Source organism: Blennius ocellaris, assembly GCF_963422515.1.
Source record: "Blennius ocellaris genome assembly, chromosome: 13".
NCBI classification, from domain to species: Eukaryota; Metazoa; Chordata; class Actinopteri; order Blenniiformes; family Blenniidae; genus Blennius; species Blennius ocellaris.
The window spans coordinates 2325267-2349348 of record NC_137662.1 but is presented as its reverse complement, the minus strand read 5'-3'; the positions used below and the strand labels follow the sequence as shown (position 1 = coordinate 2349348).

Below are 24082 nucleotides of genomic sequence, written 5' to 3'. Positions count from 1 at the left end.
CCGAAGAGGGCCGAACAGAGCCGAGGAGAACCGAGGATAACCAACCGAGCCGAGATGCGTTTTCTGAGCGTTCTGTGTGGTTCTCACCCAGAAACTGTGTGTGTGTGTGGCGAGGGAGGATTCTCTCTCTCTCTCTGTCTCTCTCTCACACACACACACACTTCTGAGAGCTGATGGGGTCAAAGGTCCTAACCAGGGGTGCTCAGGCTCGCCTGTTGATAGGTGGTTGATGCAGAGCATCTCCAACATAGTTAATGGATCCAAGTCCGTCTAAAAGGTCTGTGGCCCATGAAGACCATGAGGCCTGGTCCCGTTGATGTGGTCAGGCTTTGGAGGTGGTCTAGCACCAGACCACTCAGGTGGAAAGTTTCCGTTGGTCTGACACCCGGGGCCGGAGCCAATCACCACCTTCAATGCTCCTGGAGTTAGAAGGATTCATCAGCTGTTTCCACGGGGATCTGTTCACAATGAAGCTCATCAGTGTGTGAATCCTCCAGTTGCTGTGTCTCTGTTCAATGTGCTGATGACACACTGCAGGACCACACCAGACATTTCTAAAAATCTATGGTCTGAAAGTTACTTCCTGGTAAAAAAAAACCAAACCCAAAACAAACACAACACAAAGCTACATTTAAAATACTTTATTTGTTTTAAAATATACATCAGTTTACAAATTGAGAAAATAAAATCAGCAGATTTTAACAGTCTTTTTGTTTGTTCTCATTCAAAGACTTCTCAAAAACATGAAATAAACAAAACGTTAATCTGAAAGCTCCACAGGGGAGGGGCGGGGCTACTATCCTGCAAATCTCAGGTGGATAAAACAAACGCTCCTCAAATTGAGCTCGATGTTCTCGTCCTCCCCAGCTCCAATGGATCTGAAGATCAGAGCAACAGGGTGCATGCTGGGACATGGAGTTTGCTCAGCCCAACACGGTTGTCTACTGTGGGCATGATTCATCCAAGGAAGAGGCTCACTGTGTCACATGACTCCATGTCCCATGATGCACCTGGACGGCGGCTCCCGACGGCTGCGGTTCTGTCACCGTCACCCAATCACCACACACCTGTTCTGTGAAACACGGCAGCTGGAAACATCTGGATCGAACATCAGATCTGAGGAGGACGTCTGAGAGAGGCAGAGCCAGAACCAGAACCAGAACCAGAGGGGAGGTCCAGAAAACAAATACACATCCAGAAATAATACAGGTTATTAAAATACACATCTAGAAATAAATCAACAAGTTTTTAAAATAATACACGTCTAGAAATCAAATCAACACATCTAGAAATGAGCCAAGAGAGGGACTGAACACTGACATCCAACGTAGCGCCACAGTTTGACTGTTGAATGGTGCAAATGCAGGAAATGTTTCATGTGGATGTATCAAGACCCCTGAAGGTCACCACAGACATCCTGTCTGACCCCTGAAGGTCACCACAGACATCCTGTCTGACCCCTGAAGTCACCACAGACATCCTGTCTGACCCCTGAAGGTCACCACAGACATCCTGTCTGACCCCTGAAGGTCACCACAGACATCCTGTCTGACCCCTGAAGGTCACCACAGACAAAACTAAAAATACTGAAAAAAAAAAAAAAAAGTGTGATGTCACAGCAATAAGAGAAATGTTGATGGTTACATTCTGAAAACCCCTTCAGGTACAATCAGTGTGTACAATCAGTGTTTACAGTCAGCGTGTAGTGAAGGTGTACAGTCAGCGTGTACAATCAGTATGTAGTGAAGGTGTGCGGACTCTGGGCAGGGGCTAATACATGTCGGCTGTCAAAATAAAAGTCTGTCTGTCAGCAGACCGGCATCCAATTCACGTCAGAGAGATAGGCACAGTGTGTGTGTGTGTGTGTTTGTGGGGGGGGCCTCTAGCCCAGTTTACACTGTTTCAAGTGACAACACCTTGTGTGTAAAAGAAAAGTGTTGCATTTACACTGCAGCAGCAGACAGACACAAAAGTAGTTGGAGTGCCAGGCCACAAGGGGGAGCTGTTGCTTGTTTTTGTAATGAAACCACACATACATGTGTGCAGAGAACAACCAGCTGTTTGGGGGGGGGGGGGGGTGAGAAAGTGCAGTGCAGTGGATTCCAGCACCAGTGTCGTGTCGTCAAATTTGAAGAGAGTTTTGCCGTTGCACATTTCCGTTGTGGTACAAACGTGTGTTACTGTGTGTGCATGTCTCGTTGTGTGTCCACAGTATGGCTATATCCTGTGCTTGTGGGCTGGGGTCAGTCCAGCAGCGTGCCTTGCTCCTGGGCTCGGGTCAGACTGTCCTTGCGGTGCAGGTGGTGCACGCCCATCCTCTTCGGGCTCTTCTGGGGCCGCGGCGGTGCAGCGGCGGGGTGGGCGGGGTCATAGTTCAGGAGGCGGGGAGAGAGGACTGGGAGGCTGTGGGGGAGAATGTCTCTCTCCTCCTCCTCCTCCTCCTCATCCTCTTCCTCCACCTCACCGCCGCCGTCCCCAGGCGCCGTTGCCACGGTGACCGCCGTGTCCCCGCTGCCGGCGTCGGCCTCCAGCTCCAGCAGCACGCGGACGCCCTCGTCCGCGGCATCGTGCCGCCGGCCCGCCCGCGTCTCGGTGTCGGTGTCGGTGTCGAGGCTGGAGCCGCGGCTCGGCGTCCAGCTGCGTGCCGAGGAGCACTCCTCGCCGTCAGAGTACGCCGCGCGGTGGTGGTCGGAGGGGGAGGCCCCGCCCCCTCCCACGGGCCGCCTCCGGTGGATGTCCTGCGCCGCGTTGCTGCTGAAGGACGTGCGGTGCATCAGCGACGTATCGCACGCCGGCGCCATCTTCTCCACAAACATCCGCTGCCAGTTGGCCAGGAGGTCTTCCTCCGAGCTGCCGGAGGACGCCAGCACACTGGGCGCCTGGGGGGGGGGGGACGGAGACAACGGACAATTAGCCGTACTTACCTGTGGGGTGGTGGGCGGGGCTTAGCGGGTCGGGCCGGGCCTTACCTGCGGGGGGCTGCTGAACGGGCTGGACTGGCTCGACAGCGGCTCACTGGCCAGGTCCCGTTGTGACGGCGGCGAGCGCTGGCTGGCTCCGCACCCGCCGCCGCCGGAGGAGGAGGCGGGGCTGGAGGGGGCGGCGCGGTCGTCCTCGTTCTGCACCAGGCTCAGGGAGATGGCCTGCCGCGTGGCGTAGGTGCAGTTGGGCAGCGGCGAGTTCTTGGGGATCTTCACCTTGTCGTCGGAGGAAAACTCGATGACCTTGCGTCCCGGGTAGAGCGGGTGCGGCGGCGGCGGCGGCGGATACGGGTTGAGCTTCTCGAAGGTGGAAGCGCCGCCGGCGTCCTCCTCCAGGCTGCTCTGACTGCGGCACGAGCCGTTCTGCTGCGCCGCCTCCCGGGCGCCGTCGTCGCGGCCCCGGGCCTCGGCGCCGGTCATGTCCACGTGCACGAACACGTCCTCGGCGACGGGCCGGCCGCAGCTGCTGGACTGCGCCGAGTTGAGCAGGAGCGGCTCCGGCTTCTCCAGCACGCGGGCGATCACCGAGGTGGGCACCACGTCGCCCGGGGTCAGGCTGAGCGTGTCGGCATCCTGAGCGCCGGGGGCGGGGCTTCTCTCGGAGAGCGTGGGGCTTCTGTCGGGGTGGGCGGGGCTTCGGGCGGGGTGGGCGGGGCTTCTGTCGGGGAGGCTGCTCTTCATGTGTTTGTTCAGCATGTCCTGCAGCTCTGATGGCAGCTACACACGAGACGAAACAGTTTTACTTGTCTGGTTGTGCCGTGCTGTGTGGGCCTTACACTCAACAATACACTTACATCAGCAAACTTGTGGTTCCTGAAATGCGACTTGTTGCATTTGAGCAGTTGAACGGCCAAATTACAGTCTTGTCTGTATCGCTCCTACACACAGAGAAAGACAGAGAGAGAGAGAGATGGTGAGTTTTTCTGACTCTACATAGAATAACAGACACAGAATAGACTGAACTCACGTTGAGCTCCTCCAGACGGTCGATGGTGGTTTTGGCGTCCAGTAATTTGTTGGTGAGCTCCACGATCTCCACGTCCATTGTCCTTTTGTCCCGCTCCACCTTCCTCAGCTGTGGGCGGGGCAAACATAGGCCGATCAGGAGCCTGACACATGCACGGTCCTCACGTCAAACACTGAGCTCACACTGAGCCGACACAAAAGCACGGCGGGTTTTTGACATGCGGCTCCCGCGTCAGAAACCACAGAGAGAAATCAGGATGCTGAGCTGTGTGATTCCTGCACATACGTAGACCACAGCTATGTTGCTTCAGCCGGGAGAAACGTCAATAAAAACCTTTTCCAAAGAGGGCTGCTTTGTTTTTCTTTGTTATATTGGAGAGAAGTCAATCTTTTTTTTATTTTTTATTATGGACTTAATGAACTTGGAAAAGATTTCTAATCCAAGTTTTGGGACAAAAATTTACTTTGCAACCATTTATGCAAAAACAATATATTTGAGTCTTTTCAGTCAGGATATAGAATTTATCTTAATGATTACTTCAAACAAAAGTTCCACGAGATTGTACTCTTCACATTATACATGCTTCCTGTACGAAATATTATCAGGAAACACTATTGACATGCAGATGATACACAAATGAATTGATCTGTGAAACCAGATAATTAGATTTGTGTATTCATTCATTTGTTACTTCCAGACTAGAGGAGTAACTCCTCATTATCAGGGCCTCCCAATAACTGCTTGAGAATTCTTAAACTGATTGACAATGTTGCAGTGAGAGTCCTGACCGGAACCAGCAGGAGAGATCACATCACTCCAATATGAGCTCCTCTTCATTGGCTTCCTGTTAAATTTACAACTGAATTGAAAATCCTCCTAAACAAGCAGCCCCATCATATCTTACAGACTGATATTACCCACAGAACACTGGGTTCTCAGAGAGCAGTTTGCTGGAGGAGGCTTTAAAGTTGCACAGATTTTAGTTAGAAAGCAAAAAAATATGAGGAGGGACACGAGGAGATGTTTCAGGAAGATGAAGAATTGAGGGGGATGAGAGGGTTCATAAGGATGGAGGATGAGAGGGTTCAGGGGGATGCAAGGGTTCAGGAGGATGAGAGGGTTAAGGAGGATGAGAGGGTTCAGGAGGATGGAGGATGAGAGGGTTCAGGGGGATGCAAGGGTTCAGGAGGATGAGAGGGTTCAGGAGGATGAGAGGGTTCAGGGGGATGCAAGGGTTCAGGAGGATGAGAGGGTTCAGGAGGATGAGAGGGTTCAGGAGGATGAGAGGGTTCATAAGGATGGAGGATGAGAGGATTCAGGGGGATGCAAGGGTTCAGGAGGATGAGAGGGTTAAGGAGGATGAGAGGGTTAAGGAGGATGAGAGGGTTCAGGGGGATGAGAGGGTTCAGGGGGATGAGAGGGTTCATAAGGATGGAGGATGAGAGGGTTCAGGAGGATGAGAGGGTTCATAAGGATGGAGGATGAGAGGGTTCAGGAGGATGAGAGGGTTCAGGAGGATGAGAGGGTTCAGGGGGATGAGAGGGTTCAGGGGGATGAGAGGGTTCAGGGGGATGAGAGGGTTCAGGAGGATGAGAGGGTTCAGGAGGATGAGAGGGTTCAGGAGGATGAGAGGGTTCATAAGGATGGAGGATGAGAGGATTCAGGGGGATGCAAGGGTTCAGGAGGATGAGAGGGTTAAGGAGGATGAGAGGGTTCAGGGGGATGAGAGGGTTCAGGGGGATGAGAGGGTTCATAAGGATGGAGGATGAGAGGGTTCAGGAGGATGAGAGGGTTCATAAGGATGGAGGATGAGAGGGTTCAGGAGGATGAGAGGGTTCAGGGGGATGAGAGGGTTCAGGGGGATGAGAGGGTTCAGGGGGATGAGAGGGTTCAGGGGGATGAGAGGGTTCAGGAGGATGAGAGGGTTCAGGAGGATGAGAGGGTTCAGGAGGATGAGAGGGTTCAGGAGGATGAGAAGGTTCAGGGGGATGAGAGGGTTCAGGAGGATGAGAGGGTTCAGGAGGATGAGAGGGTTCAGGGGGATGAGAAGGTTCAGGAGGATGAGAAGGTTCAGGAGGATGAGAAGGTTCAGGGGGATGAGAGGGTTCAGGGGGATGAGAGGGTTCAGGAGGATGAGAGGGTTAAGGGGGATGAGAGGGTTCAGGAGGATGAGAGGGTTCAGGGGGATGAGAGGGTTCAGGAGGATGAGAGGGTTCAGGAGGATGAGAAGGTTCAGGAGGATGAGAGGGTTCAGGAGGATGAGAGGGTTCAGGGGGATGAGAGGGTTCATAAGGATGGAGGATGAGAGGGTTCAGGAGGATGAGAGGGTTCAGGGGGATGAGAGGGTTCAGGAGGATGAGAGGGTTCAGGAGGATGAGAGGGTTCAGGAGGATGAGAGGGTTCAGGGGGATGAGAGGGTTCAGGGGGATGAGAGGGTTCAGGAGGATGAGAGGGTTCAGGGGGATGAGAGGGTTCAGGGGGATGAGAGGGTTCAGGGGGATGAGAGGGTTCAGGGGGATGAGAGGGTTCAGGGGGATGAGAGGGTTCAGAAGGATGAGAGGGTTCAGGAGGATGAGAGGGTTCAGGGGGGGATGAGAGGGTTAAGGAGGATGAGAGGGTTCAGGAGGATGAGAGGGTTCAGGAGGATGAGAGGGTTCAGGAGGATGAGAGGGTTCAGGAGGATGAGAGGATTCATAAGGATGGAGGATGAGAGGGTTCAGGAGGATGAGAGGGTTCAGGAGGATGAGAGGGTTCAGGAGGATGAGAGGGTTCAGGAGGATGAGAGGATTCATAAGGATGGAGGATGAGAGGGTTCAGGAGGATGAGAGGGTTCAGGAGGATGAGAGGGTTCAGGAGGATGAGAGGGTTCAGGAGGATGAGAGGGTTCAGGAGGATGAGAGGGTTCAGGGGGATGAGAGGGTTCAGGGGGATGAGAGGGTTCAGGAGGATGAGAGGGTTCAGGAGGATGAGAGGGTTCAGGAGGATGAGAGGGTTCAGGGGGGATGAGAGGGTTCAGGAGGATGAGAGGGTTCAGGAGGATGAGAGGGTTCAGGAGGATGAGAGGATGAGAGGGTTCAGGAGGATGAGAGGGTTCAGGAGGATGAGAGGGTTAAGGAGGATGAGAGGGTTAAGGAGGATGAGAGGGTTAAGGAGGATGAGAGGGTTAAGGAGGATGAGAGGGTTAAGGAGGATGAGAGGGTTCAGGAGGATGAGAGGGTTCAGGAGGATGAGAGGATTCATAAGGATGGAGGATGAGAGGGTTCAGGAGGATGAGAGGGTTAAGGAGGATGAGAGGGTTAAGGAGGATGAGAGGGTTAAGGGGGATGAGAGGGTTAAGGGGGATGAGAGGGTTCAGGAGGATGAGAGGGTTCAGGAGGATGAGAGGGTTAAGGAGGATGAGAGGGTTAAGGAGGATGAGAGGGTTCAGGAGGATGAGAGGATGAGAGGGTTCAGGAGGATGAGAGGGTTCAGGAGGATGAGAGGGTTCAGGGGGATGAGAGGGTTCAGGGGGATGAGAGGGTTCAGGGGGATGAGAGGGTTCAGGAGGATGAGAGGGTTCAGGAGGATGAGAGGGTTCAGGGGGATGAGAGGGTTCAGGGGGATGAGAGGGTTCAGAAGGATGAGAGGGTTAAGGAGGATGAGAGGGTTCAGGAGGATGAGAGGGTTCAGGGGGATGAGAGGGTTCAGGGGGATGAGAGGGTTAAGGAGGATGAGAGGGTTAAGGAGGATGAGAGGGTTAAGGAGGATGAGAGGGTTAAGGAGGATGAGAGGGTTAAGGAGGATGAGAGGGTTCAGGGGGATGAGAGGATGGAGATGAATGAAACCGTACTGCATGAACCCAGGTCTGGCTGACAGCAGCCTGATGAAGAGGATGAAGAGGATGAAGGTGGTGAAGATGAATCCATCAGTCAGAAAGCAGCGTGAGTGGAAAACGAGTGACAAACAACAAGAATCAACACACAAGCACAGATCAATGAGTAACGTATTTTCCGGACGATAAGCCACGACTTTTTCCCAACGCTTTGAACCCTGCAGCTTATAACACCATGTTTTCTCATTTATGGATTTGTACGGGTTAACAGGCTTCATGCCTCCAGATTCTACTTCCTCATGTAGATACATGCCGTTTTTAGCCTCTGCTTCTCCAAAACTTGCCTTAAAAGTGACATTTGTGCTGCTTCACGAGGTCCTGAGCTCCAGCAGGTGACTGCAGTGAATGATGAGTTCAGGTGAATCACGTAAACTAAAGCGCTGGACTCTGTGGCTGAAGAATCTTCCTTCTCAGAATCACAATCGGCAATTATCCGATAAAATACTTTATCAACCAGATAAAGCTGATTATGTCTCCGTGTCTGTGTCTGCAGGCTTCACAGCAGGAGCATGAGGCACAACACAGCCTGTGTGCAGGAATTTCCAGCATCATGACAGACAGATTTGCGAGAATTGATGAAAACATGAGCAATCCCCGTGTTCCTGCAGTGAAATTCTTGCCCTGTTACAACGTGGCCACCTGCAGCTTATCGTCAAGTGCGGCTTATATAGCATTTTTTTCAAATTGTATTTGCTTATTTTCAGGTGCGCTCTATAGTGCAGAAAATACAGTACTTGGAGGTGATTGACAGGAACTGACAGATGGTAACCAATCAGGGCTGAGGTGAGTTTTTACCAGAGCGTGAAGCTTCTCTTCCAGATCTTGATTGGCTCTCTGGGACGCTGTGTAGCTGTTCTGCAGTCTGGGGAGAGAGTGAGAGAGGGAGGGAGGGAGGGAGGGAGGGAGGGAGGGAGGGAGGGAGGGAGAGATAGAGAGGTCAGGCTCAAGACTTTTCTATTCAATTAAGCTTGCTGTAGGTTTAAACTGCTGACTCAGTCAGGTTCTGTAGAAAGTCTACTCCTCCGACTCTGGTTCTGCAGGATTCCTCGTCTGCTCTGGTTCTGCAGGGTTCCTCCTCCTACTCTGGTTCTGCAGGGTTCCTCTGCTTGCTCAGGTGTGTTTGATTCATCTTTCTCTGAAAGTTCTTCCTGATGACTGTCTTGTATTTGGAGCTTTGTATAGAAAGCTGGAGTCTTGCTGAGTGCAGTCGTTGTGGACTGACAGCCGGGTCACCTGACCGTTACGACTCAGTTTCCCGTGACACAACGTTAAAGAAAGCACCAGACCAAGAAGACAACTGAATCCGCCCTCGTCTTTCTCACCTGCGGAACTTGTCCCTCATCTTGTCCAGGTCATCTCGGGTTCGGTTAAGCTCCGCCTCCATGTAATGACGGTTGCCGTCGAACTCGGCCTCCATGGCCTCCATCTTGTGGGTGGACAGCGAGAGGCGGCGACGCAGGTCCTCGTTCTGCTGCTGGAGGATTCTGGGTAACGGGAGGTGATTGTGGTGAGATCACAGTGACGGCGCAGCCGAGACACTGGACCCCGAGTGAACCTGATCCTCACCTGATCCTGTCAGAGTCTGAGAGCGCCTCCTGAAACAGAGCAGAGCGCAGTCAACATCAGGTCAACCACAAACCGGGCTCAACATACCCTGGATATCTCTCCGTTATCTGGATTACTCAAGTCAGACATTCTCAATCCTTGATAAGGAGGAAGGGTTTACAATACTAACTGACGGAACGATAAAACTGAACTTTGACTTTGTTGCAGCACCGAGGTTCGGTGCAGAGCTTCCTCACTGCTCTTCTTTTACTTTACCTGGACTTCTTTTGAAGTTTGAAGTTAACCCTTACCTCCAGAAGACAAAACCAGCCTCGGGTAAACAAATGGAAGCTAATCAACAGCAGGTCACGTTATCTATGCTTTCTCCACAGTGACAGAGAATCAGAACCTGTCCTCTCGAGCAAAAACTCTTTTTTTCTTCCTTCCCGTCCACACGGGAAACATCTGCATCCACATGACAACGTGAAAACTATTCAAAATGATGTCGTTCATAATGGACGAATCTCACACATCGCCCTATTAAACCAAAAAGCATGAGTGGCTTCTGCAGCTCCATCTGGAGCATGAAGTTGACCACTGTTGCCGTCGTTGAGACACGTTGTGGAGAGGGTGGCGGGGTTATTGGGTGGAGAGGTGAGGCGACGACAACGAGCTTCCAGGAGTTCAGAATCACGTTCTCCCCCAGGAAGACGGCGACTACCGGAATAAGTGAAGAGGAACCTCATGAGCACGGGTCTGCTGGGGTGCGTCGATAAAAGTTACGGAAACAGCTGATCTCCAACTGCCAACATGTGACTGGGGTGCGCCCGGCGGCTCCGCTGTGCTGCCCCCATCGACCGCCCGCTCAAAAATCAATGAGCCTGCTGCACCGAGTACACTGGCCCCACGGCAAAGAGTGGGAGGAGCCATCACCAGGGAGAAGGTGAAGAAGAGCTGAACGGAGGAGAGTCGGCTTGTTTTAGCCTCACGTTTACCCAGAAAACCAGTGCCAGGAGGAGGGGTGAAGGTTTGTCGGGGGAGGGACGAGGACAGTCAGAGAATCAACATTTTGCCGGCCGACAAGAGGAGGGAGCATGTCGGAGGAGCAGGAGGAGCCGCGGGGACCGGAAGTGGCGCTCCTCCTGCTCCTCCTCTGACGTACCTTGATGTGGGACAGGAGAGACAGGTTGGACAGAGACGGTTTGCGTCTTGGACACTCCTTCATTTCTTGGACGTCGGTCTTCGCTGCGCCTGCCCCTTTAAGCCCCGCTCTTTCGCCGACGCCCTCCTGCCGCTGCGGGGTTTCCCGTCCCGCCCGCTCCTCTCGCAGGGGTTGGCTCCAGCTGTCGGGGCGCCGCAGCGACGCCGCCCAGTCGTCCCAGCGCCGCGTCCTGTCCGTGGCGGGTCTGTCCGTCTGGTCAGTCCTGAGGACGGGGCGACGTCCACTCTGGGGGGTGGTGCCGTCCTTCTCTCTTGAGAGGGGCCGGCCAAGCAGCGCCAGGTGGGCGGGGCTCAGCACCCGGCCGGTGATCTCGTTCAAAAAGTTGGAGAAGCGCACTTTCTCCTCAAGGACCTGAATCTTCCAGTTCCAGTCGGCGCGGCTCGGAGAGGACGGGGCCGAGGACCGCCGTGACGCCGGCTGCACGGAGCGCGTGGGGAGGCGGGAGCCCCGCCCACCGCTGTCATCCAGCAGCTCCACTGACTTGGACTTCCTCATGATGTCATAGGTGCGCTCCACTGCCAGCGTGGTCGGGGTCTTCAGAATGCCCTTCGGAGGGTCGGCGGTACGGCGAGGGTGAGTCTGGCTCGGGTGCCGCCATTTGGGGTCCGAGTTCGGCGAGAGTTTCCTGGCCGCGGCCGGACTCTGGCGTCCACCGAAGGAGCTCCTCGAAGTGCGTGGAGAAGCGCTGCGGGGACTATAGTCGGACACTGTGACGCCGACCGCTGTGGTTCTGTGGGGGTGGGGCCGGCGGGCGTGGCCGCTGAAGGGCGGCGGTGGGACAGAGAGTTCCAGGCTGGACAGGCTGGAGACGTCCAGCTCGCTGTCTGAGGGCGGCGGCGGCGGCGAGGACTGGAAGCCGCGCCACGACTCCACACCAGACGGGCGCTGCGGGGAGGGTGGAGGTGTGTCGGGGAGGAGTCGGTTTACCTGATCGGGGTCGGCCTGGGGGCCAGCTGGCGGCTGGGCGGCTGGCGGGCCGTGGCGCGTCTCGCGGTGCTGCGGCGGGGCCTTTCGGTACGGCTTCCTCGCCGGGGCGGCGCTAGTCATCCTGGGCACTGCTCGCCTGCAGGCGTTCGTCTGTCCGTCAGTGAGTTTGTCCCGCGGTCCTGCTGGGAGAATGTGGACATGAGTGGAGCAAGACGACGCCCGTTGACCGCCCGCCAACCAACCGCCCTCTACAAAGCCTCCACCCCGACTGGACGGAGACCACCAAGTGACTCCTGCAACGTCCTCTCCCCCCCGAGCTGGCCCATGCTCAATCGCCCCACATCAACGTCAAACCTTCCACATAGGACCAGGCCCAGGGCTGCACTGTGACGACATGTGTGTGTGTGTGTGTGTGTGTGTGTGTGTGTGTGTGTGTGTGTGTGTGTGTGTGTGTGTGTGTGCATGTGAGCCTCAGGCGCCAACATCGATCTCAGTTTGTTTCCAGGACAAGAGCAGCTGCATTGATCTGCATGAAGTAAATGTTAGCCTGTGACACAGCTAGCACACCAAGTGATGGTGAGAGGAGGACAGAGCCCGTCTTGTTTGGATCAAGTGGACACTGGAGACTTTTCACATGTGTATGATGTGTATGACCCGTCTGTGTGTATCTCGCTTAAAGATCTGCTCACCTGACTGCTGGAGCGGAAGGATTCTAGAAGAATGGAGGAAAGTCTCAAGCCTCCCAGGTTAGGGTGAGGGACAGACCTGCTCAGTGTCCAGGTGAGGTCAGGAGGCACAAGAAGATAGTTTGAACTCAAATCTAAACTGTGACCTTCTGCTCCATTTAGTAAAGGTCACATGACTTCAGTGGGCTGTCAGGGCACCAATCCGATGAGGGGACCATCGATCCGTCACTCTCCGTGGTGATTCCAGAGAGTGAGACTGACCGACACACTCTATGAGTGTACAAAAGGACATCACTGGTGTCCCGCAGTGTCTTTACTGTGTTTTATAGAAGACAGCAGAGTGTCTTCTGTTCCAGGACTTCTGAAACAGGGCGAAGGCTGGGCGCTACCAGACCAGTGACGAGGCGCCTGAGTAGAGTCCAAAAACGAAATAATGAAGGCTTCAAATCTGCTGAAGCTTTTTTAACAACTTGACTCCGTGTGTTTCCGCCTGGAGAAATATTTGTTCACTAAAGGGTGAGGGTTAATCGAATTTTAATCACGATTACGGCTCCAGACAATTGCAACATTCATATAATGGAGGAAAAACGATCATGTGGTGTTTTCGTTGCGAGACGTGCATTTGGCTGCAGGACCGCCACTCAGGCACTCCCGGTGCAGCCTGTCAGACAGGAAATGACATCACATTTAACCTGAACGCGCGAGCTACTTAGTGGTAAGTTACTACTTTTGAATTTCCCAAAAAAGTTATGAATGTATGGTCTCTTGTGCTCGCCGTTGACATACCTGCCGTAAACTAATATATATTGATGATGATGATAACAGCGTGTCACACCAGTGGTTTAGGTTACGTGTCATTTTAAAGTTGAGTCATGCTAACGGTGGCTACTAGCATTACTTACGTTTGAGTACTTAACCTCACTGCCTCACAGGACGGCCAAAGTATCAACATATAATGTAAAGCAACATGAATTGTTACTGTGGTTTATACTAGTATCTAAAGTTATTTATTTATTGTTTTAAAAAGACTGAATGCAGAACAACAGTTTATTATTTAATACTACATTACAAGATATTTCTATATATTTAACAGGAACAGGACAGTTTTTTAAAAACATGTTCAATAAATGTTCTAAATTCAAAGATATAATCGTGTAAATAATCGTGATTTCAATACTGCCCAAATTAATCGTGATTATGAGTTTTTCCATAATTGAGCCGCTTTATGGGGAGGGAAAAAAAATTTTTTTTATTCAATTATCCAAACTCAGTTAAATTGTGAAATTCAATTCATCAACAAATATAAATGGAATGTGACATTTCCCCACCTTGTAGAATACAAGAACCATCACAACCAACGGAGGTAAGAAAAACATGATGTGTGTGACGTAGGCGCACTGAGAACAGAGTAATACCTCTGATGACCAGCGGGGTCAGTGTTGAACAGAGTAATACCTCTGATGGCCTGAGGGGTCAGTGTTGAACAGAGTAATACCCCCGATGGTCTGAGGGGTCAGTGTTGAACAGAGTAATACCTCTGATGACCAGCGGGGTCAGTGCTGAACAGAGTAATACCTCTGATGACCAGCGGGGTCAGTGTTGAACAGAGTAATACCTCTGATGACCAGCGGGGTCAGTGTTGAACAGAGTAATACCTCTGATGACCAGCGGGGTCAGTGTTGAACAGAGTAATACCTCTGATGACCAGCGGGGTCAGTGTTGAACAGAGTAATACATCTGATGACACATTGATTCTCAATATTACACCAATAAAATGCAGCGCCATCTACTGGATCTATTCTGTACAGCCATAACAATAGAGACGCATGGCAAGGTTTGAAACAGTTCACCCTCGGTGAAGGAGTGTGGGCGACGCTACACGAGCCAGCAGGACAGAACCGCTCACAGGAGGAAAATATGAAAGGACGAAGAGGAGGCCGCTTTTTTTTTTTTTTTTTAGATTGCATTTTACTTCCACAGCTCGGTGCTCTTTCCAATTCAGAAGACTGGAGAAACTCCAGTCTCAGCTGAAACTGAGAACCTTCAGTTTCATCTGTTTGGAGGCGACGTTTCAACGAGTAAACATGCAAACATCCTCACCTGAGCGTCAGCGTGCAGCGCTCCTCATCCTTTTCTTCCTCCTGCAGGATCCGAGACTCAAACCTGTGATCGGCCGACACCTGAGACGAAGGGAGACAAGATCAAACTGACCGCAGGCCTGAAGTGCAACGCCGGCCACACAGGCTTTCTAAACACACTAACAGAAGCTATCAGAGGCCGGCAATATTAAAACCGGCTGGCAAAGCAAAAAGGCTAAAAACCTAATCGAGTTCCTCTGCGGGTCCCCGAAGGACCCAGAGATCCAGCAGCACAGTGTCAAGAGTGTGCGAGTGATACTTGTGTGTGTTTAAATGATTCATGGGGATGGAAACAGTGGCGGGACGGGCGGAGGACAAACTGATCACTTCTACTCATAAATAAAAGATTCATACATTTCAACCACCACACACCTGATTGTTACCAAGATCTAGGGAGCAAAAACAGGTCAAACAGGGACGTACGACCTTACTTTTTTTTTTTTAATCAACTGGCATCAATTTGATGTCTCACCAACACCATGACGTCACATCAGCACCGTGATGTCACATCGTGTGCTTCATTGTGGGGTCGCACCGTGACGTACCACCAGCATCACGACATGAACTCCTCTGTTCTGACGTTCTGAACCTGTGACGAACAGCTCAGGGGAACTTTGGAGGAACAGTCTGACGATGTTCTGCACTAAAGTAAAGAGTTACGCAGCGGCCACGCGCCGCCCAGCCTGTGTGCATTGGAATGTGCTTGAGTTGAGTCGTAGTGATTATTCATTAATTCATTAAAACAGCACAGTTCACTAAGTGCTGCACACAACAGCTCGTGCCCGGGAGCTTGTGGGTGTTCAGGGTCGACCCCGGGAGACCTGCTCGGATCCTTCACTGTGGCTCCTGACGGACTGCATCATTCCTATGGATCAGGTTGTGGTTTTTTTATTTATTTATTTTTTGATCAGAGATCCCCTGCGGCCCGCACTCGCCCTCCCGCGGCCCAGTCAAGCAGCCGGTGTGACCGGGGCCCAGCTGCACCGGTGCACCGGCACACCACCCCCCTCCCCCCCTCCACCCCACAGTGAGCTCCAGACCTCCTTACCCGGGAGCGGCTTACGGGCCGGGCTGGATCCAATGACAGGCTCCCGAGAGCGCAGGAAAGTTAAGCCGGAGCTCCGCTCTGCTCCTCGGGGGGGGGGAGGCGAACACGTCCGGGAGGGGCGTTCCGAAGTGATCCAAGGCCGGCGAGCAGTTTTCTGATCCTGGCTGGAACGCGGCGGCGGAGTACCGGGCAGCAGACCACTGGGCCGCGGCGGGACAGCAGGCCGGAGGAGACGCTCCGACAGGCGGGGTAAAAATGAGTCAGAGTTCCGCGGAGGAGCACCGGGCCGCGGCGCGGCCAGCGGACGAAGGAGTGGCCCCGACAGGCGTGGTATATCCAGTCAGAGCTCCCGCGGAGGAGCACAGGGCCGCGGCGAGGACCAGTGGCCGGAGGAGACGCTCCGACAGGCGGGGTATATCGAGTAAGAGCTCCGCGGAGAAAGTTCTCTCGCCCTACTCCACTGTCGCCATCTTTACCCGCGGGGCATGACGGGTAATCCTCAGGAATTCCCCCCCCACCCCAAAACGTCCTGCGGAGTGACGTCACAGGCCAACTGTACCACATGACCAAAGCAACGAGAAAAAAAAAGGAAAAACTACACATACCGCCCAGGCTGAAAAACATATCTGAATATAATTTATATACACAATATAATCGAATGTTATAATCCCCTTGTATGTTTTACTTATCCGTTTTTGTTTATCTTCCAAATGGGGTTGTCATTTTATTGTCACTATTGGATTTTTTTTTAGTTGTTTTTCTCGATCTTTGTATAATTGACATGTTATTGATTTCTGCGCCCATATTCACATAGTTAATTTGAAAATATTTTTAATGAAAGCAAACCAAAGAAAGACTAAATCGTTTCTTTTTGAAATGTCACAGGGCAGATTTTCCATAATGGAGGCGTTTTTGTGTTGCTAGATGTTTATAATCGAATTTTTAATCCTGTGAATTTTCATTGCATTTCGACCATTCAATTGTTCTGATTCTTTAATTAAAGAAAAAAGAAAAACAACAAAAAACTACACAACAGGTTTCTTCGTTATGACCGGGTTTCTGCTCAGCTGGTTAATTTGTGACAGAGAATTTCAGTGATAGTCCCTGTTCAACAAAATATTCATGAACTTATGGTTTTCAGTTAGTTTATTTGACTTAATAAATAGCAACAAGGTACATTTGATTCGTTCAGGATGGCTTTAGTTTTTTTTAGGCAAGTTTTATAAAACTTTTAATCAAAGTCAGAGGAAAAAGAAAACAGGAAACTGTGTAATCCAAACTTTATTTGTTTTTTGCCAGTGTGTCTTCACCATGTCTGGACCTGCTTGTCAGAAACAAACTTCCCGTGAGGCTCAGTGGCGCCGGGCGGCAGCAGGGCCAGGAACACCGGCGTCTCGGCGCCCTCTTTGGGCGACTTGGGGGCTTTGGGACCTGCCATATCTGTACGCACCCAGCCGGGGCAGCAGGCGTTCAGCAAGATCTGAAGGTCAAACCCGAGAAAGGTGTTCAATGAGTTGAGCTTCTGTGCGATGTGGTGTGGATGTGTGTTCAGCACAAAGCAGTTACCCCGTCATCCGGTCGCTCCCTGGACAGACGGCGAGCCAGGATCATGGACAGAGTCTGAAAAGACAAACGGGAACAAACGTTTACAATCAAAATAAAACGTTCACTCCTAAAGCCACGGGGGAGGAATGTTCCCATGTTTACTTAAAGTCACTCCACCAGAATCCACACAGGAAAGATTTACATTTCTGGATCCAGTTTTAGTTGTTGATGGACATCTCTATACCTCTGAATGAAATTCGTCTTTACACTCAGGCAAATGCATATTTCCAGTATTTAAATTTCACACAAAACCCCCCGGGTTTGTCTTGGTGTCACATTCGCACTGGAAAAATGATTAATGACCAGCTTGACAACATTCAGGACTAGTCTTGTAGCTTGAAGACTCTTGTTTGAGGCGGTCTGGCTTATTATTTTTCGGTTCAAATGTTGATATTTTCACTTGAGTTGCCACCACACCATCTTTGATATCCCAGAAACCCTTGCGGCAGGTTTCTGAAGATTAAATCAGTCCGATAAAAAACAGATCCAATGTTTGATGGCTACAAATTCTGGAGTAGTTGTAAACAAATCGAATTTGGTGTGATCGATTTAAGAAAGTGCGGCTTGGAAATGAGTGGTGACGGTCTTGTTTTCCCGTATTGGTTTATCCTCTGTGCAGAAGCAAAATCTTTTGCGGGAAGCAATTCTTTTTAAGACTTTTTCCTGTTTGAGTAACTTTATGTCACAGTCAGATTTAGAAGCAATTGGTTGATATAACTATGGGCATGTGAACCTGGGGGGACGCGTCTTGCTCATTTGTTTCCCCAATAATCACATAGCGGCAAATATTAGATATGTGTAAAATGTCTCATCAGAAGGACAGAACATAGAGTGAAGCAGGTGAAGCAATGGAAGGAGGAGAGATTGGTGAAGCTCAGTCCAGCTCTGAAATTGATGAGTGAAATATTGATTAACTCCTAATACTTTTGAAACATAAACTATTTCACGATGAGCTGAACTGTAATCCATCCAGAGAAGAGACGGGAGAGGAGGTGGAGCTTCAGGGTGTGAGGTAAACTTTATAAACCGCAGATGACGGAAACACCAATAAGAAAATGATTTCGAGTTTGTATACATGTCTAACAAACATTAAGCCCCACTCAACTACACATGTCAAGGCGTTGTGGGAGAAAGAAGGAGGAGTAAATATATCAGAAGATGAATGGACTTTGAGATGTAAATCTCAGTGGAAATGTACTACTTCTACAAGATGGAGAGAGTTACAATCAGGTATTTTATCACTCCATCTCAGAAGACTCACTACGACGGAAACACCCGTCTGCTGGAGACGACGTGGAAATCAAGGCGCAAACCACACACATGTTTTGTGGGACTGCCCCTTCATCACACAATACTGGACAGACATTCATGGAACACTGCAGGAAATTCTTAACTCTACATTTGCCTTTGAAATGAAAACTATGTTTTTTGGATGTGTACCACAGAACTGGAAAAGAAAAAAGATAATTGTTTGCTTAGTGCCTTGCTGGTAGCAAGCAGAACAACTATAACTAAGAAATGGTTCTCCTCGGACATACCAACTTTAACATTATGGTGGGAAACCACAGTGGAAATCTATAGGATGGAAGAGTTGACTGCTCTGGTTAATGATAACATGGCTGGTTTGATGCATGTTGGGGTAAGAGGGCGACACACACCAATGCAAAAAGGCCCAATTCCATACTCAGAATGTAGACTGTAGTTAGTCTTTCCTTTCTCTCTCTCATCTTTATTGTTGATATCTTTTCTTTAATTGAGAAGTAATTGTTATCTACCGGTCACTCCCTGTTCTACAATGTTCTGTATGTTTTATTGTGTCAAAATATAAAAACTCATAGAGAATAAAAAAAAAAAACTGTTATTGATTATACATATTGATTATAATTGATCAAGAACAAAAGAACGGGTGAGGCCCTTCAATAATTATTTCATTATTTCACAGTACTATAAAGGTTTAGGTAAGGTTTGTATTCGGTGATCAGCAGCAATACCTCGTGAGTGTTCTGAATATTTATGTGGTGAGATGATCCATCATGACCAATGAGTGATTTTGTTTCCCAGTTTAGTTTTAAAATGGTTCACATTTATGCTGCTATGTGATACTAAATGTGTCTTTGTGCTACTGAAATATTTAGCTTGCTAGCAAGTCCCGTGATGACGTAATCCTTAAGCGTTGTTTAAGTCTCAAGCAGTTTTGTTGTGGAGCAAGAGGGAGAAGTGGTTTTTCGGAGTGGCTTGCGAAATAGTTAATTTTTTCACATTTCTGGCTAAACTATTCATGAATCTGTCAGGTTTCCAACATGCGTCTCCCACAATGTTAAACTCATTCCTACGCCCTGGACAAAAAACTGTACTACATGCAAACTTAGTAGAGCTACACAACTTCCAAACATTTCCTTTTAGGACATAAAGTTTGAGTGTATACCATTTAAACTGTTCTCAAATCATTCTTCATCTTCCTTGCTTTTGACAACGTTTTGAAAATAATTTCCGTTTACACGGAAACGGTCGGCACAATGCAGTTTTCACATGTTGGGTCACATGTTGGCCTTGGTTGTTTTTATAATGAAAGCGCGCGCACACACACACGCACGCACACACACACACACACACACACACACACACACACACACACACACGCACGCACGCACGCACGCACGCACGCACGCACGCACGCACGCACGCACACGCACGCACACGCACACGCACACAGGGAGTACAGGACATTCCAGTTGACAGACAGCCAAGCTGGATTGTTATTACCGGTGACTGTCAAAATAAAACCACCGAGTCATGACGCCACGGAGGAAACACTGTTCTTATCATCCATCTACTGACAGAACTCCTGGTTCTACTACTACCTGAACAAGATGAGCAGTGCAGGAGGTGGAGGGACTGTTTGTCCGTGGCGACGAGCAACACTGTCGTAAACAATTTAACTCAAGCATTGAAACGCCTGCATATATTTAACATTCATTAAACAAAAACTAAAATAGTTTACTGCTTTTTTGGGGTTTTTTCCATGCAATTTCAGCTTATAAATCTTAGGAAAAAAGAAAAAAAGAAAAAAAAAACAGCATCTCAAACTACTGTAAGATTCCATGAAATCAGACGTTTTTGCCATTTCTTTTTACGTAAAGTTAAAACTGTCGGAACTGTAAAATGTTCAAACCGGACAAAAGTTGGACAAAAATTTTAAACGTCTTTCGTCACATTTCAAACAATCAAAGAGGACTTCCTAGAAATCCATTTCATTCGTCTTTTTCTGTATTCTTTTTTACACAATTTCTGATCAATGTGTGTAAACTGAGTGAGGTGTTGTGGCTGCTTCATACCGTCAGGCCGGTTTTGGACACTCCGTACGCCGTCTCCGGCCAGCCGGCCTCTTTGTGCTCGTTGGTCTTGGTTTTGTCCACAAACTGCTGCATGAGCTGCACCAGCTCGTCCTCGCCGATGTCCTCGCTGCGGAAACGCTGCTGCAGCGCCGGACTGCACTGGTTCAGAGTGCGGACCGACACGAAGCTGGAGACGTTCACCACGCGGCCTGAAACACACAGGATTGACGCCTTTTGTGTCAATATTGGAATATTTCGTCCAACAGACGCGATCCGAAGTGGTTCGCTTCGTACCTCCAGCTTTGATGAGCGGCAGGAAGTGAGTCAACATGTCTCGGGTGGCGAAGAAGTTGGTCTTGAGGGTGTCCTTGGCCTGCACGTCGAAGGGAGCCGGGTCTGCCACTGAGAAGAGACAAACAACAAGGTGACTCCTCCCCGTTTACACTCCAACGTCGTCAGGGTTCCTCTGCGGACTGGATGTGTGTCATCACCTTTGAATGCTATGCCGGCGTTATTGACGAGGACGTCCACTCCTCCGTACTTCTCCTTGAAGAAAGCGGCGGCGGCGGTGATGCTGTTCGGGTCGTTGATGTCCAGCTGGTGAAACTTTGCATTCAGGCCGTCTGAACTCAGAGACGTCACGGCTTCCTGACCACGACCTCTGCAACACAGCAGACAACCAGCGTTTGTCCATTTGAGCTTTTTGGAGCTGAAGACTGACAAAATCATTTGAACGGAAACATGGGTGGGGAGCGTCTGAATATCTCCTTTCCTAGCCACTTTTCCCGGAAGTGTTTATGATGATAAGGAGCTTTGGAATCCTCACTAAGATAAGGAAAGGAGGCTCAATGCTTCCTTTAGAGCCTCCTTTAGCCTAGGAACCACTGATGCTTCCTTTAGAACCTCCTTTAGCCTAGGAAACACTGATGCTTCCTTTAGAGCCTCCTTTAGCCTAGGAAACACTGATGCTTCCTTTAGAACCTCCTTTAGCCTAGGAAACACTGATGCTTCCTTTAGAACCTCCTTTAGCCTAGGAAACACTGATGCTTCCTTTAGAGCCTCCTTTAGCCTAGGAAACACTGATGCTTCCTTTAGAGCCTCCTTTAGCCTAGGAAACACTGATGCTTCCTTTAGAACCTCCTTTAGCCTAGGAAACACTGATGCTTCCTTTAGAGCTTCCTTCAGCCAAGGAAACACTGATGCTTCCTTTAGAACCTCCTTTAGCCTAGGAAACACTGATGCTTCCTTTAGAACCTCCTTTAGCCTAGGAAACACTGATGCTTCCTTTAGAACCTCCTTTAGCCTAGGAAACACTGATGCTTCCTTTAGAACCTCCTTTAGCCTAGGAAACACTGATGCTTCCTTTAGAGCTTCCTTCAGCCTAGGAAACACTGATGCTTCCTTTAGAACCTCCTTCAGCCTAGGAAACACTGATGCTTCCTTTAGAGCTTCCTTCAGCCTAGGAAACACTGATGCTTCCTTTAGAACCTCCTTTAGCCTAGGAAACACTGATGCTTCCTTTAGAGCTTCCTTTAGCCTAGGAAACACTGATGCTTCCTTTAGAGCTTCCTTCAGCCTAGGAAACACTGATGCTTTCTTTAGAGCTTCCTTCAGCCTAGGAAACACTGATGCTTCCTTTAGAACCTCCTTTAGCCTAGGAAACACTGATGCTTCCTTTAGAGCTTCCTTTAGCCTAGGAAACACTGATGCTTCCTTTAGAGCTTCCTTCAGCCTAGGAAACACTGATGCTTCCTTTAGAGCTTCCTTCAGCCTAGGAAACACTGATGCTTCCTTTAGAACCTCCTTTAGCCTAGGAAACACTGATGCTTCCTTTAGAGCTTCCTTTAGCCTAGGAAACACTGATGCTTCCTTTAGAGCTTCCTTCAGCCTAGGAAACACTGATGCTTCCAGTGAATTTATACGATAGTTTTACCCATTGATATATATTTTTTGTGCTTTTCTTTCGTATTCTAAATCGTTTGCATATTTTGACATGTTTCATCTTCATAGTGGCTGGTAGACAGTCGCTGCATTTCACTCACACTTTGTTGGTGTGTGTGTGTGTGTGTGTGTGTGTGTGTGTGTGTGTGTGTGTGTGTGTGTGTGCGTGCGTGTGACAAATCAATCTTCTAATCTAATCTTCATCTTTTTCCATTTGTAGTTTGCGCATGTTGACACTGCTAGCAGGGGAGTGTCAGGGTATATTGTGCAGTCCTTCATGTGAACAGGGAATCTGTCCTTTTGTGCATACAGAGCAGTTGGGCTGGGAGGAGACGAGGCGAGTGAGCGAGTGAATGAGTGAACGAGTGAACGAGTGAACGAGTGAACATCCACTGGAAGCGAAGGTGAAGGTGTTGCGGGGGGAGGTGCGATACCTACTCGTCTCTGGAGGTCAGGTAAACGTCTCCCTGGAACTGTGAACACAGCGCTCGGACAATGGCCAGACCGATGCCCTTGTTGCTGCCCGTTACCACGGCAACCTTGGTAGACATGTCTGCCAACACAGAGATAAAGTGATCAGGAAATTAACTCGCATATTTTTCAACTTTCATGGAGCTCTAATGGACTCATTTATACCGCAATGACATTTTGAAGTGAAGAGAAATGCTACTTTAGACCAAGCAGGACGCTTTTGCTCCTAAAACAACACGTTTGTAACTTTACAAAGACTGACACTCCCCTTATTGTCTCATAGGGTTTGTTCAGTCCCACAGCAGGAGTGACCAGTGGAAGTGGCACAGAGGTGAAACCAAGATACATACCAGACAACTGCAATCAGTTAAACATTTGCAATAAAAACAAACAAAAAAAAAACAGGTTCTTCTGTAGCGGAATCACTTCCGGGTCACACCCTTTTCCCTGTGCTCCCAGAACCTTTTTAAAATGTATCTTAGCAATCTTTTTATATAATTCAACATACCTGACACAATTATGTTGCAAGAACATTTCTTTAATTCAATTAAAATCACTGCAATCGTTTCTTTTGTTATCCTCTTTTAACTAAACGAAGACAATCTACGATTATTAACTGAGACAAAAGATACGTTTTCCTGATCTTATTAACTCTATCATAATAAAGCGTTTACTTGATTTATCCTATTCTTCACGCCTTTTCTTAATATAATTGTTTTGGTGCGTTTGTTTTTAAAACTGTGAATCGTGTCTGAAAGGTGGTAGAGAAACAACATTCTTTCAAATTAAATAGCCTACATATTGGTTTCTTTTCAGCACAAGTTACCAAAATGAGAACAATCCTTCATACATTACTGATGAGAAAGAATCTCCATGAGAACATGCAGGATGACCCCTTGTATGACACTTGATCTCGTAAAAAAAATAAATGTGTTAAGAGGCCAATGTGTGAAATGATGCACAAATTAATCTTCTCAAACTATTAAGACAAGATTCCCCAGGGGCTTTGAAGAACAAGAGGTATGTGTCTTTCCAGCTGCGTGGTGAGACTTTATAATGTTGCATAACGCCGTTTTGTTTTTTTATCCACCTTATCAGATCTCGGGTTTCTTAAAACACAGTGGAAGCTGCTCTAAAGTGCTCTAAACTGCAAAAAAAAACGACCACCTGACGAAGCAAGCGGCTGCTTTTACCTGCAGGTGGAGTTGTGGTGGAGGTGCCGAGGGGCTGCAGAACGCGGTGGAGGAAGCAGTGCGCTGGAAAGAAACGCGGATATGTTCAGAAAGTGACAAAAAGGCGAAACGACGAGGAGACTGGAGCACTTTTGCGCATCCTCACTGCGCAT

General features: G+C 49.5%; 2 protein-coding genes across 4 annotated transcripts; both read right to left on the bottom strand.

Annotated features, from left to right (window-relative positions):
- Window positions 1-626: 626 nt before the first annotated feature.
- On the bottom strand, window positions 627-15861 carry tjap1 (tight junction associated protein 1 (peripheral)). Of its 3 annotated transcripts, XM_080507731.1 has the most exons (10): window positions 15386-15861; window positions 14300-14379; window positions 11514-11692; window positions 9386-9414; window positions 9142-9303; window positions 8615-8681; window positions 3949-4056; window positions 3776-3859; window positions 2970-3698; window positions 627-2879 (listed from the first exon to the last, which is right to left on the bottom strand). In XM_080507731.1, exons 3-10 carry the CDS (start codon window positions 11631-11633, stop codon window positions 2244-2246), a joined length of 1935 nt encoding a protein of 644 aa, XP_080363857.1. In that variant the 5' UTR covers window positions 11634-11692; window positions 14300-14379; window positions 15386-15861; the 3' UTR covers window positions 627-2243. The 3 variants fall into 3 exon arrangements, with proteins under 3 accessions (XP_080363857.1, XP_080363858.1, XP_080363859.1); XM_080507732.1 differs by lacking the exons at window positions 14300-14379; window positions 15386-15861 and adding an exon at window positions 12203-12216; XM_080507733.1 differs by lacking the exons at window positions 11514-11692; window positions 14300-14379; window positions 15386-15861 and adding an exon at window positions 10527-11507.
- Window positions 15862-16653: 792 nt separating this feature from the next.
- Window positions 16654-24054, bottom strand: cbr1 (carbonyl reductase 1). Its single transcript, XM_080507734.1, has 7 exons — window positions 23931-24054; window positions 22705-22819; window positions 20817-20986; window positions 20620-20727; window positions 20326-20534; window positions 16952-17005; window positions 16654-16865 (listed from the first exon to the last, which is right to left on the bottom strand). Exons 2-7 carry the CDS (start codon window positions 22815-22817, stop codon window positions 16692-16694), a joined length of 828 nt encoding a protein of 275 aa, XP_080363860.1. The 5' UTR covers window positions 22818-22819; window positions 23931-24054; the 3' UTR covers window positions 16654-16691.
- Between the last annotated feature and the right edge of the window lie 28 nt (window positions 24055-24082).

Coding starts and splice junctions, on each gene's coding strand:
- tjap1 (XM_080507733.1), bottom strand. CDS start 11,081: ATGAGGAAGTCCAAGTCAGTGGAGCTGCTGGATGACAGCGGTGGGCGG. Junction 8,682..9,141: donor ATGAGGGACAAGTTCCGCAG/GTGAGAAAGACG, acceptor CTCTCTCCCCAG/ACTGCAGAACAGCTACACAG. Junction 2,880..2,969: donor CGTTCAGCAGCCCCCCGCAG/GTAAGGCCCGGC, acceptor CCCCCCCCCCAG/GCGCCCAGTGTGCTGGCGTC.
- cbr1 (XM_080507734.1), bottom strand. CDS start 22,817: ATGTCTACCAAGGTTGCCGTGGTAACGGGCAGCAACAAGGGCATCGGT. Junction 20,535..20,619: donor GCCGCTCATCAAAGCTGGAG/GTACGAAGCGAA, acceptor TGTGTGTTTCAG/GCCGCGTGGTGAACGTCTCC. Junction 16,866..16,951: donor GGGAGCGACCGGATGACGGG/GTAACTGCTTTG, acceptor TTTGACCTTCAG/ATCTTGCTGAACGCCTGCTG.